Below are 14,659 nucleotides of genomic sequence, written 5' to 3'. Positions count from 1 at the left end.
ATGTCTTGACTGTTGTGCAAATGGGAGACCACGTTCAGAAGGAATGAGGAGCGCAACCGCAACTGCGCTTTGTCCTTGAAGGCCGTGTAGGGCGGCTCGGAGGTAAGGGCTCGGATCTCCAACACCCTTCTAACTGAGGTGATGACCACCAGAAAGGTAGTCTTCCAGGACAAATAAATCAAGGGACTTGCTGCAAGCAGCATGAACAGTGGCCTTGTCAGTTGTGAGAGGACCAAGTTGAGATCCCAGGGGGGCATAGGTTGGCATACCTGTGGATACAGGTTCTCCAAGCCCTTTAAGAACTGAGAGCTAATTAGATTGGAGAAAAGCGATCTGCCGTTCACTGGAGGCTGGAATGCTGATATTGCCACCAAGCGGACCCTACCAGCAGACACGGCCAGACCTTCCCCTTTCAGATGGAGCAGATAGACCAAGGTAACAGAGAGGGTTTCTTCCAGAGGAGAGACGCCCTTCTGAAGTGACCAGAGCGAGAACGCTTCCATTTCGTTAGGCAGGCCATTCTAGTTGACTGCTTTCTGCTGCCCATAAGTACCTCTTGAACCAGTGCCGAACAGGCGAATTCCATTTCGTTCAACCACAAAGGTAGTAAGCCATCAAATGCAGAAATTCCAGGTTCAGGTGAAGCATGTGGCTGTGGCCCTGGGAGATCAGGTCTGGCCACACTGGGAGATCGACTGGGATGTCTATGGAGAGGTTTCAGTACCTTGTCTCTTTTGATGTGGAGGAGTACCCTGTGGATGAGGAGTGGGGGGAAAGGGAGGGGGAAAAGATGTGTACAGGCATCTGTGCCCCCCTCCCTGCCCCCATGGCAGCCGGAAGGCATCAGAGAGAACCCAGACGGTACACCGCGTATGAGCAAAACTGGAGGCATTTCCTGTTGCTTGTGGTTGCAAACAGGTCCACCTGGAGAAACCCCCACCTCCAGAAAATAGCCTCCAGGATGTCTGGTCAAAGAGACCACTCGCCATGACTGATGAAGGACCTGCTCAGGTAATTCGCTAGCTTGTTCTGCAAACGTGGTAGATAAGCAGCCTCCAGATGAATGGAGTGGGCTAAGCAGTAGTCCCAAAGTTTCAATGTCTTGAGGCATAGGGGAGAGGATTGAGCTCCCCCACCTTGCTTGTTTATATAGAACATTGCCGTCGTGTTGTCTGTGAGGACCGATACAGACTCGCCCTGGAGCTTGCGGCAGAACGCACTGCCCTTAGTTCCCCGACACTGATATGCAGGTGTACCTCCTCTGGTGCCCACAGACCTTGTGTCCTGAAGGGCTCCAAGTGGGCTCCCCACCCCATAGCTGAGGCCTCCATGACCAACCCTACCAACAGTGCAGGCCTTGTAGAGGGAACACCTGCACATACTATATCTTCATTTAGCCACCAATGCAGGGCGCCATCCCTTGGGGAAGAATAACCACTCTGTCTAGCAGGTGACACCCCAGTATGTACACCGAGGGCACAGTCTGAGGCATGCATGCTGCACTATGTAGGTGCAAGAGGCCATATGACCAAGGAGTTTTAGGCAGTTTCTTGCCATGATGGTGGGGTACGCTAGCAGGCCTCGAATGAGAACTGAGATGACCCTGAAGCGCCCTTCTGTCAGGGAGACTCTTGCCTGGTTTGCATCCAGGATATCCTCTGGATGGGCATGAGCATGGACTTCTGCTCGTTGATCAGGAGGCCCAGGTTCTCGAAAGTGGACTGTATGATCTGCACATGCTGTTCCACTAACTCCCTGGATCCACCTCTCACCAACCAGTCATCGAATTCGGGGTAGACCTGCCCCCCCCCTCCTTCTGAGGAAGGCCGCCATCACCGGCATACATTTTGTTCAGGCTCTCCAGGCCACCAACAGGCGAAAGGGCAGAACCGTGAACTGAGTGGTCCTGAGTTACTACAAACCGAAGGTATCTTCTGTGCCGCTGGAAGACAGCTATATAAAAATACATGTCTTTCAAGTCAAGTGTGGCATACCAGTCCCCTGGATCTAGGGAAGGAATAATCAAGGTCAGACACACCATGCGGAACTTCAGCTTCTTCAAAACCTGTTGAAGTTCCTGAGGTCTAGGATAGGTCTGAGATCCCTGCTGGATTTTGGGAACAGGAAATAGCAGGAATAAAACCCCTTGCCTCTTAGCACTGTGGGAACCTCCTCTACTGCTCCCGCCCTTAGGAGTAACTGCACCTCCTGGGCCAGGAGATTTTCGTGAGAAGGGTCCCTGAAGAGGGATGAAGAGGGGGAGTGGGAAGGAGGGAAGGAGAAACTGTAAGGTGTATCCCAGTTCTACCATGAGGACCACCCATCAGCAGGGGCGGCAGGTTTGTATAATTTTTGGTGGTGCCCAGAACCCGCCCCTACCCAAACTCCCCCACCACCACCTGCCCAAGGCTCTGGAAAGGAGTTTAGTGGTGGAGGAGGTCTGGGGTGCAGGCCATAGGCTGGGGCAGGGGATTGGGGTGCAGACTCTGGGAGGGAGTTTGGGGATGGGAGGGGGTGCAGTCGAGATGGGGGCACTAGGACCTTGCGTCAGCAGTTGCTGCAGGAAAGTAGCATGGAGCTGCGCAGCAGAGGCAGGAACGCTCGGCTCCGGTGCATGGGGGCAGCAGGTGGGGCCAGGGGACAGACACCCAGCCCCAAATATTGGTGGAGCTGGGCCCCTGGGCTCTGAATATTGCTGGTGCCAAGGTACCACATAGAAATGTAACTCGCCATCTATGCCCATCAGTCAGACGTGATGTTGGCCCACGCCCAGTAAAAAAAGGAACAAACAGCCCAAAAACATACAGGTAAGATCTAGATTGTGAAGTGGTGCATGGTCCTTGGGCGCATCTTCAAAAGTTTTGTGTTGCGCGATGATTGTCTTGTAGGCGCAGATGTCGAGGCTGTTGAGGAGTCTGTCTCTTTTTGAAACCCCTATTCCTCCTTTGCCCAAAATCCTGTCTCTGGTAGGGCTGGTAAAAACAGCCCATAGGCTGTGGCTTAAAATGTTTCCGGGATAGGGTTGGGAGGCCCAATGACTTCTAAGTTGCCCTTGAATCCTTGAGGCTGTGGTTCCAAAAACAAGGACTGCCCTTCAAATGAGAGGTCCTGAACCAATTTGTTGGACCTCATGGGGGAGGCCCAATGACTACAGCCAGAAGCTCCTCATTACCATGCCCATGGCCCTCGCCCAGGCCGCCGCATCCATGGCATCTAGAGCCACCTAAAGGGACGCCTTGGTTATTGCTCTGCCTTCTTCAACCAAGGCCCCATATTCATCCCTACAGTCAGCTGGCAGGAGCTCTTTGAATTGCTGACCAGGAATTAAAATCATAAAAGCTAAACAGGGCCTGGTGGTTAGCAATTTTAAGATGAAGGCCGCCTGCGGAGTAGACTTTTCTCCCCAGGGACTGATCCTCTTTAGGAAAGGCACAGAAGGGGCGCCCTCACCTCCACGGGTACCGAAAGAGAGCGCCCCCCCCCATGGGAGCCCAGGACCACTTGCCTCCCCAGTGGTCAGTGTGGACCCCTTGGCTGCATCTGCCATTGGCCAGAACCTCACCCTGTTGGGACAAGCCCCTAGGTCTTGCCCTCAGGACACCTGTGATCCACTCTGGATACAGTTCCTCACAAGGCATATGATTGCCTGCAATTCGAAGCCAAAAGACCCACCCCTAGGCGACCAAAGCGGTGCCGTGAACAGTGGTGCTGAGCGGCCTTACCTAGGTGGGGAGCGGCGTTTCCAAGGAGAGCGGTACTGCAACGAATAACGTTGCCACCATGGGGAGTGTTGCAGTGATGAAGAGCCACATTTCAAAGACGAGCGATGCAGAGATTGCAAGCAGTGCCACGGGAGAGAGCAGCATGGAGACTGATCGGTGCCAGGAGTACGACCAGCGTCTAGGTGGGGTGTCATGTTGCTGCGGTGACTGTGGTCTCTGTGCCAGGTCTCCTAATGATGAGTGGGATGGACAGAGGTGCCTTGACATCATTGCAGGCTTGCTCAGGGCTGGTGCTTGCCCTTTTGTGGCTGGAACCTGTGGTGACTGGTCTATTTCCTGCAGGCCTCGGCTTGCGGACAGTGATGCCGAGCAAGTGAAGAGGTTTTGTTTCTCCTCATATGCCTCTGGCATCGAGGGTGCTGTCAGGGTCGTGTCCCCTTCTTGGCTCGCCCTATCTGGAGAGCCTCTCAGTGCCAGACTCAACGGTGCCAGTTGAGCCGCCTCCTAATCGAGAGTGGTCTGCCACAGATCACACTCTCTCAGCAGTCTCTCTCAAGGGGAAACGTCCCGATCAGACTTTTTTGACCACTTCTTCAGAACTGGTGATGGGGATTGGTGCCAAGTCGTCAGCGCCGGGAGGACAGTGCTGAGGAGCCCAAGCCACACTGGTGTTCCGAACATACACCGGCACACTCCTGTTAGAGGTGATGTTTGGTATCGGGTCCCGTAGCTGCTCTGAAACAGGACGGCGTGCCGCCTCCATAAGTAGGAACTTCAGACCAAGAACCAAAAAAAAAAAGAGAGATGATCAACTGAGGTTCCTACAGATCTGGCACTTAAATATGACCCTCTCCCAAGCACTTTAAACAGCTCTTGTGAGGGTCACTGACTGGCACACCGCAGGCTGTTTGAAGCCCTGGGACCGAGGCATGCCCCAAGGCCCGGACGGGAGAGCCCCACAGGGTGGATGCTTTCCAACTAACTATCACTCTACTTATGCTAACAAACTATTTACACTTATCTACTATCTATTTACAGGAAGACCACCACTACAGGAATCAGTTGCTGAGCAAGAGATAGGAGCGTTCCAGCGACTGTCACAAATGGGAAGGAGGAACTGAGGAGCTGGCGATCTGGCAGGTGCCTATATACTGCACCATGGAGGCATCACTCCAGAGGGCACCAGAGCTGACCCGACAGATACCACTCGCAGAAAAAAGTCTTCTGGCGACAGTGTGCACATTAATATTGGAATGGACATGATCAAGCACTCAAAGAAGAACCATTAGAAACCTCTTTTCTTAATGTAAATAAGGTATTCCAGCAAGTTCTAAAAACAAAAAACAAAACAGTGCTCCATAGTTGCTAGTGACAAAATGAACTGGCATGCTTGGGATACTAGAACTATCCTACGTCTGTCTGGAAAGTGGTCTATATTCCTTTGTCTGTGGGATTACTGACTGTCTAAAAAGTTGAATTGTGAAGGAATCTTGATGGATAGAACTAAACAACATTGGAGAATTAAGAATCATACCTTTCTTAATGACATACAGCAGCTAATCCTCATGGTTTGATGGAAGGAAAAAGATGGATGACAACCAGGACTAGAGATTAAGCATATGCACAGTACTCTGTACTTTTAGTGTAGCATCTTAATATAATAAATAGCTAGTTTGCCCTGCCTGCAGCCACATTGCGAACACTGCAGCCACATTGAAAACATTGAACATTTAGGTTTGAAAACAGAAACAAACAGAAATGGACTGAACGGATTAGAAATCAAACTGGCTACTATAATTTCATTATCCAAGATGAGAGAAATGCAATAGTAAATAAGTACGTTTCAGTTTTAACAAAGTTACTTGGTATATAGTGGACAAGAAAATTGAAGACACCAGTGAAATTTAACCTGACAATGTCACTTTCAGATGCTTGTGCTAAGTTCTAGCAAATGCAACTTAATATTTTTGTTTTTCTGCATTTAAGGCAGTCACAAGCACTTTCCAAAAATTAATAAAATAAATCTCAGTCTCTCAAGGTAGGTATTACCCCATTTATAAACAGGGAAAATGAGGCATGGAGTGACATATGATTTGCCCAAGTTGTCAAAGAAAATAAGTATCAGAGCTAGGAATACAAGACCCAAACCTCCTGACTCCCTCCCTTCCTTTCAATCATTATTAAACATACACAATCTTTGTATAACCTTAATACATAAGAACCTGACCTTTGCTTCCAAATCCTCTGCTTCTGTTACTGTCATTATCACCTGAAAAAAAAAAAAAAAGGCAGAATTATTTACATGTAATTGGGTGTAATAGTGCTTCACCAATTTTAATACAACATCTTAAAGCTGTTATGACTACAGATAGCAGAAAGCAGGATCCCTTCCCAGTAAGAAGAATCTGGCAGTGGTTTTGTCAGCCCTTCATTATCCATCCACCCAGTAATTCTTTATGTAAGAACATTAACTCCTCCTTTCAAGCAGCAAAGGATTGAAAAAAAAAAAAAAATCAGTAACAGGCAGTTCATAAACTCATTCCATGCCTTCTCTATTGTAGAGACTTTCAGGTCATATACAGTTATGGGACAACAGGATTTAGGTCTTGTCTACACTAGAAAGCCTTTCACAACAGTTATTCCAGCAGAGCTCTGTAAAAGACAGGAGGAGTTGTTCTGCTGGCATACCTACACCATGTGCCAGACTAACACCAGCTAAGCCAAAAGAAGCACACTGTCGGTACTGTGGTGTCTGCACTGAGGGTTTTGCCAACATAGCTATGTAATTTTTTCCACACTACTAGCAGACATAGCTGTGCTGGAAAAACTTTGTAGACTAAGTCTGAGTGGAAAGGAAGGACAATAATAGAGGTACTTGCAATTCTTTGTCTCCAGTTATCCCATCCTATAAGGAATACCTCAGTTCATGTGACAAAACTCCCACCCAAAAAGCCACCCTGCATTTAATTATGGCACATTTTTTCATTTTGTTCACTAACATTTTTCATCCTAAAATGTCACTGAAGAGAACCAAAGGCCCACGCAATGTTAAACATCTGGCAAATACCAATAGGATCTCTTAGTGAGAATAGAAAATACAATACAACAATCATTAACCTGAAGACCTACTAGAATAGACCTCTCACCATTCTATATCTACTACATTAAAAACTACTTTGATTATCCAAAGCATTTCAGATTATTGAATATCAAACTCCACCAAGACATATGAATAAAAAACTCTGACCTGGGCAGTGGGTATTTTAAGCTGCCGGACCCCCGACCGCAGGCTTTTGAGGGGGAAGTTTGTGTTTTATTATGCCCAATGCAGGTTCCTGGGCAGCTGAGGAGGGCGTATGTGCTATTCAGCTTCCCCGGTTTTTATTTTTCTTTCCTTTTCTCTTCCTGTTTCCATCCTAGGATGCTGATGTTTTGTGTGTCATGGTACACCAAGTCATCTTGAAATGTGACCTAATCACTTCAGATGTGGTAGAAACCCTCCTAACCTACTGGGCTATCCAGCCTCACAATTGCAAAGTCTCTGCTGCTTCTGCAGCAGCTACAGTTTTGTTGCTGTTGCAGTCTATGACTTGCCCCTTGAAGACACAGAGGAATGCCTTTTTATTTTAATCATATGTATAGACATAGGGGTGATACGGAAAGATGGCAGGAGGGGAGAAGAGCAGAGCAGGGCTGGCCATAAACACTCACATTTGAAACCACTTGCTCATAATGCTGTGAGCTGAAAAAGCCTTACTGAAGTAGCACACCTGTACCACAAAATGATATATTCTCCTCCCTTAATGGCGGGACTGATACGCTGCAGTGTTTTCTCCGAGAACACAGGTTTCCTACAAGCTTCTGTCCTCCAAAACTCCTCTCCTTACTGGCTAGGCACCATGAAGAGGGATAAAAATTAAAAGTGCAATGGAAAAAAAGGAGAGGGCCAGAGGAACCTCATTGCTTCAAGTGGAGGCAAGACACCAGGGGGTTAGTGAGGCAGTCAGTTCTCCGAACAGCTCCATCAGCTGGCAGTAAATTGAGACACTAAAGGGATGTTTAAAAAGGAAGAGAGGAGGCTGAGGAGTAACCCAGTTTTAACGGCTCACAGGAGCACTAACAAAAGAAATCACAGGCCTAAACAAAAAACAAATCTCACCCAAACTGTGTTGGCTTGTGTATTTCTAATTATTGGACTCTCACAGCACAGTGACCTTTTTCCTTGGCAAATTGTTCTATGATGCTCTTCAGCGCCAATCTTGCTGTTTCATCTTTCTTAGTTGCAAGGAGAGCAAGGTCACTCAGTTGTGTCTGACAATGCTGAATGCATGTAGTTTGACACGTCAATGTACTTATTGGTCAGAGTCAACACAACGTTTCCGGAAAAGCATCAAGAGAACTTGACACTATGAAATTCAAGTAGCTCTGGACTCCAAATGACAAACTGGACACCTCCGTGACCTTTGCAAAGTAAGACATCTTGAAAGACTCATGAACCAAGTCTAAAGAAAAATATGAGTATTTTCCCATGAGTTTAAGAATTTCCTCCTTTGACTCTTCTAAAGCTGTATTTAAACCCATTGCTTCCCATCTGTTCTGATATTCTTTAACAATTTCCTTATAACTTTCTTCAGATCTGAGTTTGCTGAACTCATTCACCATGTTCTCAAATATCTGTAAGACTTGGAAAAGGTAAATTTTCTTTAACTGAAGTATTCCATCGACTGCAGTCCTGATAACTAAGCAATCCCCCATGAGCTCTGAACAGAACACTAGCCAGCACATCCCTGGCCAGACATGTATTTGGCGTTTAATCCACACTTGCCAAATAAAACATTAGTTAACTGATCAAACAAGGATTCAGCATCTGCCTCACTTACTGCTATGAAGCTTACAAAATGCGCTTTTATATCCACTTTTCTTTTGATTCAATCAATATTAACTAAGTTAAGCACAATGGCCATTTGATCAAGATGGCTAATATCCATGATTGCATCTGCAATGACAGTTAACCCCCCCCCCCAAAAAAACCACCACTTAGCTTCTTTGCAAATAATAAGTGTGTCTCCTTGTATCTGATGTTAAGAGACTTAATTCACCAGTAACTGTCTTGCTCAAGTACTTGATTCTCTTGGCATCACTGATATGATGGGCAAAAGTTGTATTAGGTCTAGCAAGTAACTGAAGGATGCTCAAGTAAACATCACAATTGTTGCTCTCCAGCACTTCACGGTGGGCTGCAGAGGGACTAAAATTTTGATGGTGTCAAGCAATATTTTAAGTATTTCTTGCCATTTCCTAATATTTTCAGATTTGTTTATCAAAACATGCATTGATACTGTGACCCTATGAACGATATACTAAGCCACTGGATATGCAAATCCTCAAGCAGTACATTTTTCATTGACGGGTTTCAGAGTAGCAACCATGTTAGTCTGTATTCGCAAAAATAAAAGGAGTACTTGTGGCACCTTAGAGACTAAAATTTATTTGAGCATTAGCTTTCGTGAGCTACAGCTCACTTTCATTCTGTAAATGAAAATGAAAAATGGCAGTTTGTTCATTTGGGCTGGCAAGGACCAATCATACAAGGATACACAATTGTTTAGGTTATAAAGCTGAATCTTGAAAGTAACTTATCAGATGGGGACTTGAAACCTATTTCAGCAGGAAGACTGGTTTGTCCTGTTTCATTGTTGACCTGCTCATCTACAAGGCCTTTGGTTTTGTTCCCTTCAAGTTTGTCTACAGGTTTTAAACAATTAGCCTGTCAATCAGGCTTCTAATTCTGTAACAGGAATGTACAAAGACGCAGGGAAATACGACACTTCCTTGAAAATCAACTCTAACATAGGAAAATTACCAAAAATTGCCAATTCAAGATGAGAGTGGGGGAAGAAAACTTTTCAGAAAAAGAATGTAGGGACTGAAAGAAAGAAAAAAAGTAAGTTTGTAGGCCCCAGACAAACCTGTGAAGTTCAGCCCTGGAACAGTAGCTAAAGAGTAGGGCTGCCAATTAATCACAGTTAACTCAAAACAAATTAACTTGATTAAAAAATTCATCGCAATTAAATTGCAGTTTTAATCACACAGTTAAACAATAATAGAATACCAACTGAAATTTATTATAAAGTATTTTTGGATGTTTTTCTACATTTTCAAATATATTGATTTCTATTACAACAGAGAAAACAAAATATACAGTGCTCACTTTATATTATTTTTATTACGAATATCTGCACTATAAAAAAGATAAAGAAATAGTATTTTCCAATTCACCTCATACAAAGTACTGTAGTGCAATCTCTCTTGTAAAAGTGCAATTTACAAATAGATTTTTTGTGTTACACAACTGCACTCAAAAATAAAACAATGTAAAACTTTAGAGCCTGCAAGTCCCCTCAGTCCTACTACTTCTTCAGCCAACCGCTAAGACAAACAAGTTTGTTTACATTTATGGGAGATAATGCTGCCCCCTTCTTATTTACAATGTCACCTGAAAGCGAGAACAGGAGTTCACATGGCACTTTTGTAACCAGCATTCCAAGGTATTTACGTATGCTACACAGATATGCTACACATTTGTATGGCCTTTCATGCTTTGACTTTTTAATCTTGTTACAGTGCAAATATTTGTAATAAAAAAATATAAAGTGACCACTGTACACTTTGTATTCTGCACTGCAATTTAAATATATTTGAAAAATTAGAAATCACCCAAAAATATTTAAATAAATGGTATTCTATTCTTGTTTAACAGGGCAAATAAAACTTCAACTAATCGCAATTTTTTTTTAATCTTGCAATTTTTTTTTAATCGTTTGACAGCCCTACTCAGCAGCCATGCTAGTAATAGTTCTATTGCCTGATAATAAAGAATCAGGCCACAAGCTCAGATAGCCACCACAACCATAACCAATTGCTACACACTGCTGGACAAACATTCTGAAAAACTAACTAAGCTAGATGCCACCTACAATTTAAAGACCTGAAACACTGATTCTCCGAGGACCTGTAAATTTAAAGTACTAATTCTAAGCCAGTGATCAGGAAGAAGGAGATGTTTCAATCCTTATTCAATCCTTGAATAGTTAAAAGGAATCCAGCCTGCTTTTTTGGGGGGTAGAAGTAGAGGACATCATCATTTCAATGAGTGATTCATGTATTCTAACAAACAGAAACCAGGAGGGCCGGGAGTATACATGTATTTGAGCCAACATATCCAATGTCAATATAAATAAAATAATTCTATAATCTGGCTCCTGCATGTGATACCCCAATTACAGACACCCTGCTTTTTTTCCTCTTTAAAGAGAGGCAAGACTAAAAGCTTTGCAGACCCCTCCCATGTCTGTTAGGTTTCTTCTGTGTTTGAGTGTAGAGATAAACTAAGTTAATACAATGCTTAGGGTTAGTGAAAAGGAAGAGAATGAGCCCAGGAGCAAGCAGCTCCAAAACAAAACAAAACAAAAAAAGATTTAAATAACTTTACAGAAAGTATCATCGTACCTGTAGGACCTCCAAACCCTCCTCTCCTCGAGATAAAGGCGCTACCAGACTGCTGAACTCGTTGCTCATTTTCATTATCTGTAGTAATTCATACCCAAAGTAATCAGAAAGCAATTATACGAAGTGTAAGTGTTCAAGCCTGAATTAGCAATTTCAACTCAATGAGCTTAAAAACAGTGGCAATCCCATCAGGTTATCAAACATATTATTTCTAAAAAACTCCCACTCAGCAATACCAGAAGTGAACCTGTTCATGTACATTTTAAGTTTCCATATATTTCTGAAGCAGTACCTTCGTTTATTTCTAAAACCAGGAAAGCCCTCTGTCTACTCAAGTAGTAATTTAATTGAATTTTTGCTCCATGATTTTGTCCAGATGCAATAAGCTAGATGCCACACAACAGGGATTGGCAACCTTTGGCATGCGGCCTGCCGCACCCGCAGCTTCAGCCAATCGCAGCTCCCACTGACCGTGCTGTTCGCCACTCCAAGCCAATAAGGGCTGCGGGAAGCGATGCGGGCCTAGGGATGTGCTGGCCGTCCTTCCCGCAGCCCCCATTGGCCTGGGATGGCGAACTGCAGCCAATGGGAGCTACGATCAGCCAAACCTGCAGATGCTGCAGGTAAACAAACTGGCCCGACCCGGCCCACCAAGGGCTTACCCTGATGGGCCGCGTGCCAAAGGTTGCTGACCTCTGCCATACAACTTACTCTGACTTTGTCCAAATCCTCCACGGCCACCTCTGAAACCACCTGCAACACCTCTTCGTGTGCCAAGATTTTCTGAATAGCTTCCTTCTTGAAAACCTGCAATACAGAATAATAGCAATTTCGCACCTTAGTTTACACTATTATTTTGCATCTGCAGACTTCAAAGCACTTTTTAGAAAGGAAAATAAACATCATGATCCCAAATTTACAAGTGGGAAACCTTAGGTGCAGTGATTTTAAGTGACTTACTCACAGTCTCAAAGAATCAGGTCCTTTTCAGTATGCTACTCTTTACATTCAAGTAAATTTACATAGAAGGTATTCTGAAGCAATTATTACAGTTCGCAAGACAACAAAAGTGAAAAGCTACCCTTTCTGTGGGTATTCCTTCTTGGTACTACACATTGACAGATAATACAAGTGGAAGGAATTAAGGCCTTGGTGTATTCTTTCACACTGCACTTCTACATTTGTGGATTAAGATACACAACTCTCTACCCTCCAATCTTCCACTTTGGTATAGATTCTCCAATAGTTAAAACAGAAGACTGAGTCAGATCAGGATGCTATACTGATCACCATCACAGTACATGACACTTCTAATGAATCACTTGTCTCAGTGCACCAATGAGATAATGAAGTTCTCATTTTATTAGCGGCCAAGAATCCTGTGAGTCTGTAGACTAACAGACATATTGGAGCATAAGCTTTCGTGGGTGAATACCCACTTCGTCTGATGCATGTAGTGGAAATTGCCAGAGGCAGGTATAAATATGCAAGCAAGAATCAGGCTAGGGATAATGAGGTTAGTTCAATCAGGGAGGATGAGGCCCTCTTCTAGCAGTTTTGGTATTAACTGTCTAATCCTGTGTACGTGTACTTTAATTTGATTTTATTTGTGAAAAATGGCTAAGAATATGGAAGGAAGTACAGCAGATAGTTTCAGATTTCTGAAACTTCTTGTCAAGTTAGGGTTTTGGATGACACCACCAAGCAAACCTTGCTCCATTTTGCAAGGTAAATGTGTCTGGTAGTCCTTTCTGCAGTTCACTAGAAAATTCCAGACAGGTGAAGAGCAAAACTGCTCTGCATTCAACGTTTATCCAGCAGATGAGCTATGGGAGGAAGGAATTTGAGATCCCTTCACTCTGTGACAGTATATATAAGAACACAGGCAAGGTCTTTGGCTAGTTCAAAACATCTGGGAACCAAATTGTCTGGACCACACAGAAGCTATCAATATCAGCTTGGTAGAGTCCTGTATAATCTTGCGGAGCACTCTAGAAATCAGGGGACCAGTGAGTAAGCATACATCAGAGATGATCACATGATTAAGAAAACGTCAGACAACAATTCTGGACTCAGACCTCTCCCTCAAGTCAAAAGCCTGACACTTGCTTTGCACTGCAAACTGGTCCACTCAAGAGTAGCCCACTCAAAGAAGATGTCCTGGAGGATGGAGTCTGACCTCACACCCGTGACTGGAAAAGAAGAGCCCGCTCAATTCGCCTGCTATGCTGTCCTGCAGGCCAGTAGGCATATCATCAAAAGGGAGATTTGGTATCTGATGCACTAGCTCCATAGTCGGATTGCTTCTTAACTTGGGGGAAGACCTCACCCAGTGCTGCAGGTTGGCATAGACCATAGTACGCATATTGTCCATTGTTATCAGTATAGAACATCCTCTGATGTGATGGAAAAAAACAAAGCTTTGCACACTGCTCTGAATTTCTACAGATTGATATGCGTCTGCGTCTCTCATGCAGTTCGAAGGCCCTGCACTTGATCTTGAGGTGGGAAATTAACAGGGATGGTCTGCAAGGCATGATCACTAGATTCTTGGTATGGGGGGAGAGGTGCAAAGGAGACTCTGCAGACTTTTTGGGGTCTTTCTACCATTTCAAGGAGAACTGTATTATTGGAGAACAGAGATGGGCATATCCACATGATGCTTGGTGGGGGCATACACTGACCTCAGTCAGACCTGCATGCATCCAAAGGTATAGTCTAGCACAGTGCTAATCAAAGTGGTGGTCTGCGGACTGGTGCTGGTCTGCAAGCCATCAGCTGCCAGTCTGCACGCACATTGGGGGAAAAAAAACACCAGTCCCCCACATCAGATAGCTTGAAAAGCACTGGTCTAGCATGTAACACAACAAAGGGCACAAAGCCATGTGCCTAAGTAGCATGAGAAATCCTCACTGTGGACTCCGGGTTATACATCCCAATTGTGCTAAGATGGTCAGGTTCTCGAACATGTCCATAGGCAGAAAGGCTGTGGACTTATTGAAATCCAACACTGGAATCTTTGAGCAGTAGTTAGGTTGGACTTCTGCATGCTAACTTTCAAGACCAGATGCACCATAACTGCTAACACCTTGGTGAATGCTGTCAAGAGTCCAAAGGTAGCAACTCAATACTGAAAATGCTCATGACCTGCCACCAACCATTAGGTATTTCCTGTACGATGGAACAAATATATGAAGTATGCATTTTGGAGGTCAACAGATGCAAGTCAGACCCCTGGATCCAGGGAGAGAATCATCAAAGCAAGCACATTCATCCTGAACTTCATTTTCAATCTATGAACATGTTAAGCGTCAAGTCCAAGATGGACTGTCATCCCCTTTTCTTTTTTGGGATAAGAAAGGATTTGCTGTAGAATCCCCTCCTTAGGTATTGAGGTAGGACCCTTTCTTTCACTCTCAAAGAAGCAA

At 44.6% G+C, this 14,659-nt stretch overlaps 1 protein-coding gene across 8 annotated transcripts in view; it reads right to left on the bottom strand.

Moving 5' to 3' along the window:
* DDX4 (DEAD-box helicase 4) overlaps nucleotides 1–14,659 on the bottom strand; it is a 104,821-nt gene that overhangs the window by 43,803 nt on the left and 46,359 nt on the right. For 7 of the 8 annotated variants that reach the window (XM_073343953.1, XM_073343952.1, XM_073343958.1 and 4 more), the window contains 3 exons: nucleotides 11,943–12,038; nucleotides 11,232–11,309; nucleotides 5,950–5,991 (listed from right to left, as the gene is read on the bottom strand). In XM_073343953.1, the coding sequence (XP_073200054.1) occupies nucleotides 5,950–5,991; nucleotides 11,232–11,309; nucleotides 11,943–12,038 (216 nt within the window). The remainder of the gene's footprint in view (nucleotides 1–5,949; nucleotides 5,992–11,231; nucleotides 11,310–11,942; nucleotides 12,039–14,659) is intronic. The other variant, XM_073343960.1, reaches the window with a different exon arrangement.

This window comes from Lepidochelys kempii, chromosome 5 (assembly GCF_965140265.1).
Source record: "Lepidochelys kempii isolate rLepKem1 chromosome 5, rLepKem1.hap2, whole genome shotgun sequence".
Classification (NCBI taxonomy): domain Eukaryota; kingdom Metazoa; phylum Chordata; order Testudines; family Cheloniidae; genus Lepidochelys; species Lepidochelys kempii.
The sequence above is the reverse complement of the archived record's forward strand: the minus strand, read 5'-3'. Positions and strand labels throughout refer to the sequence as shown.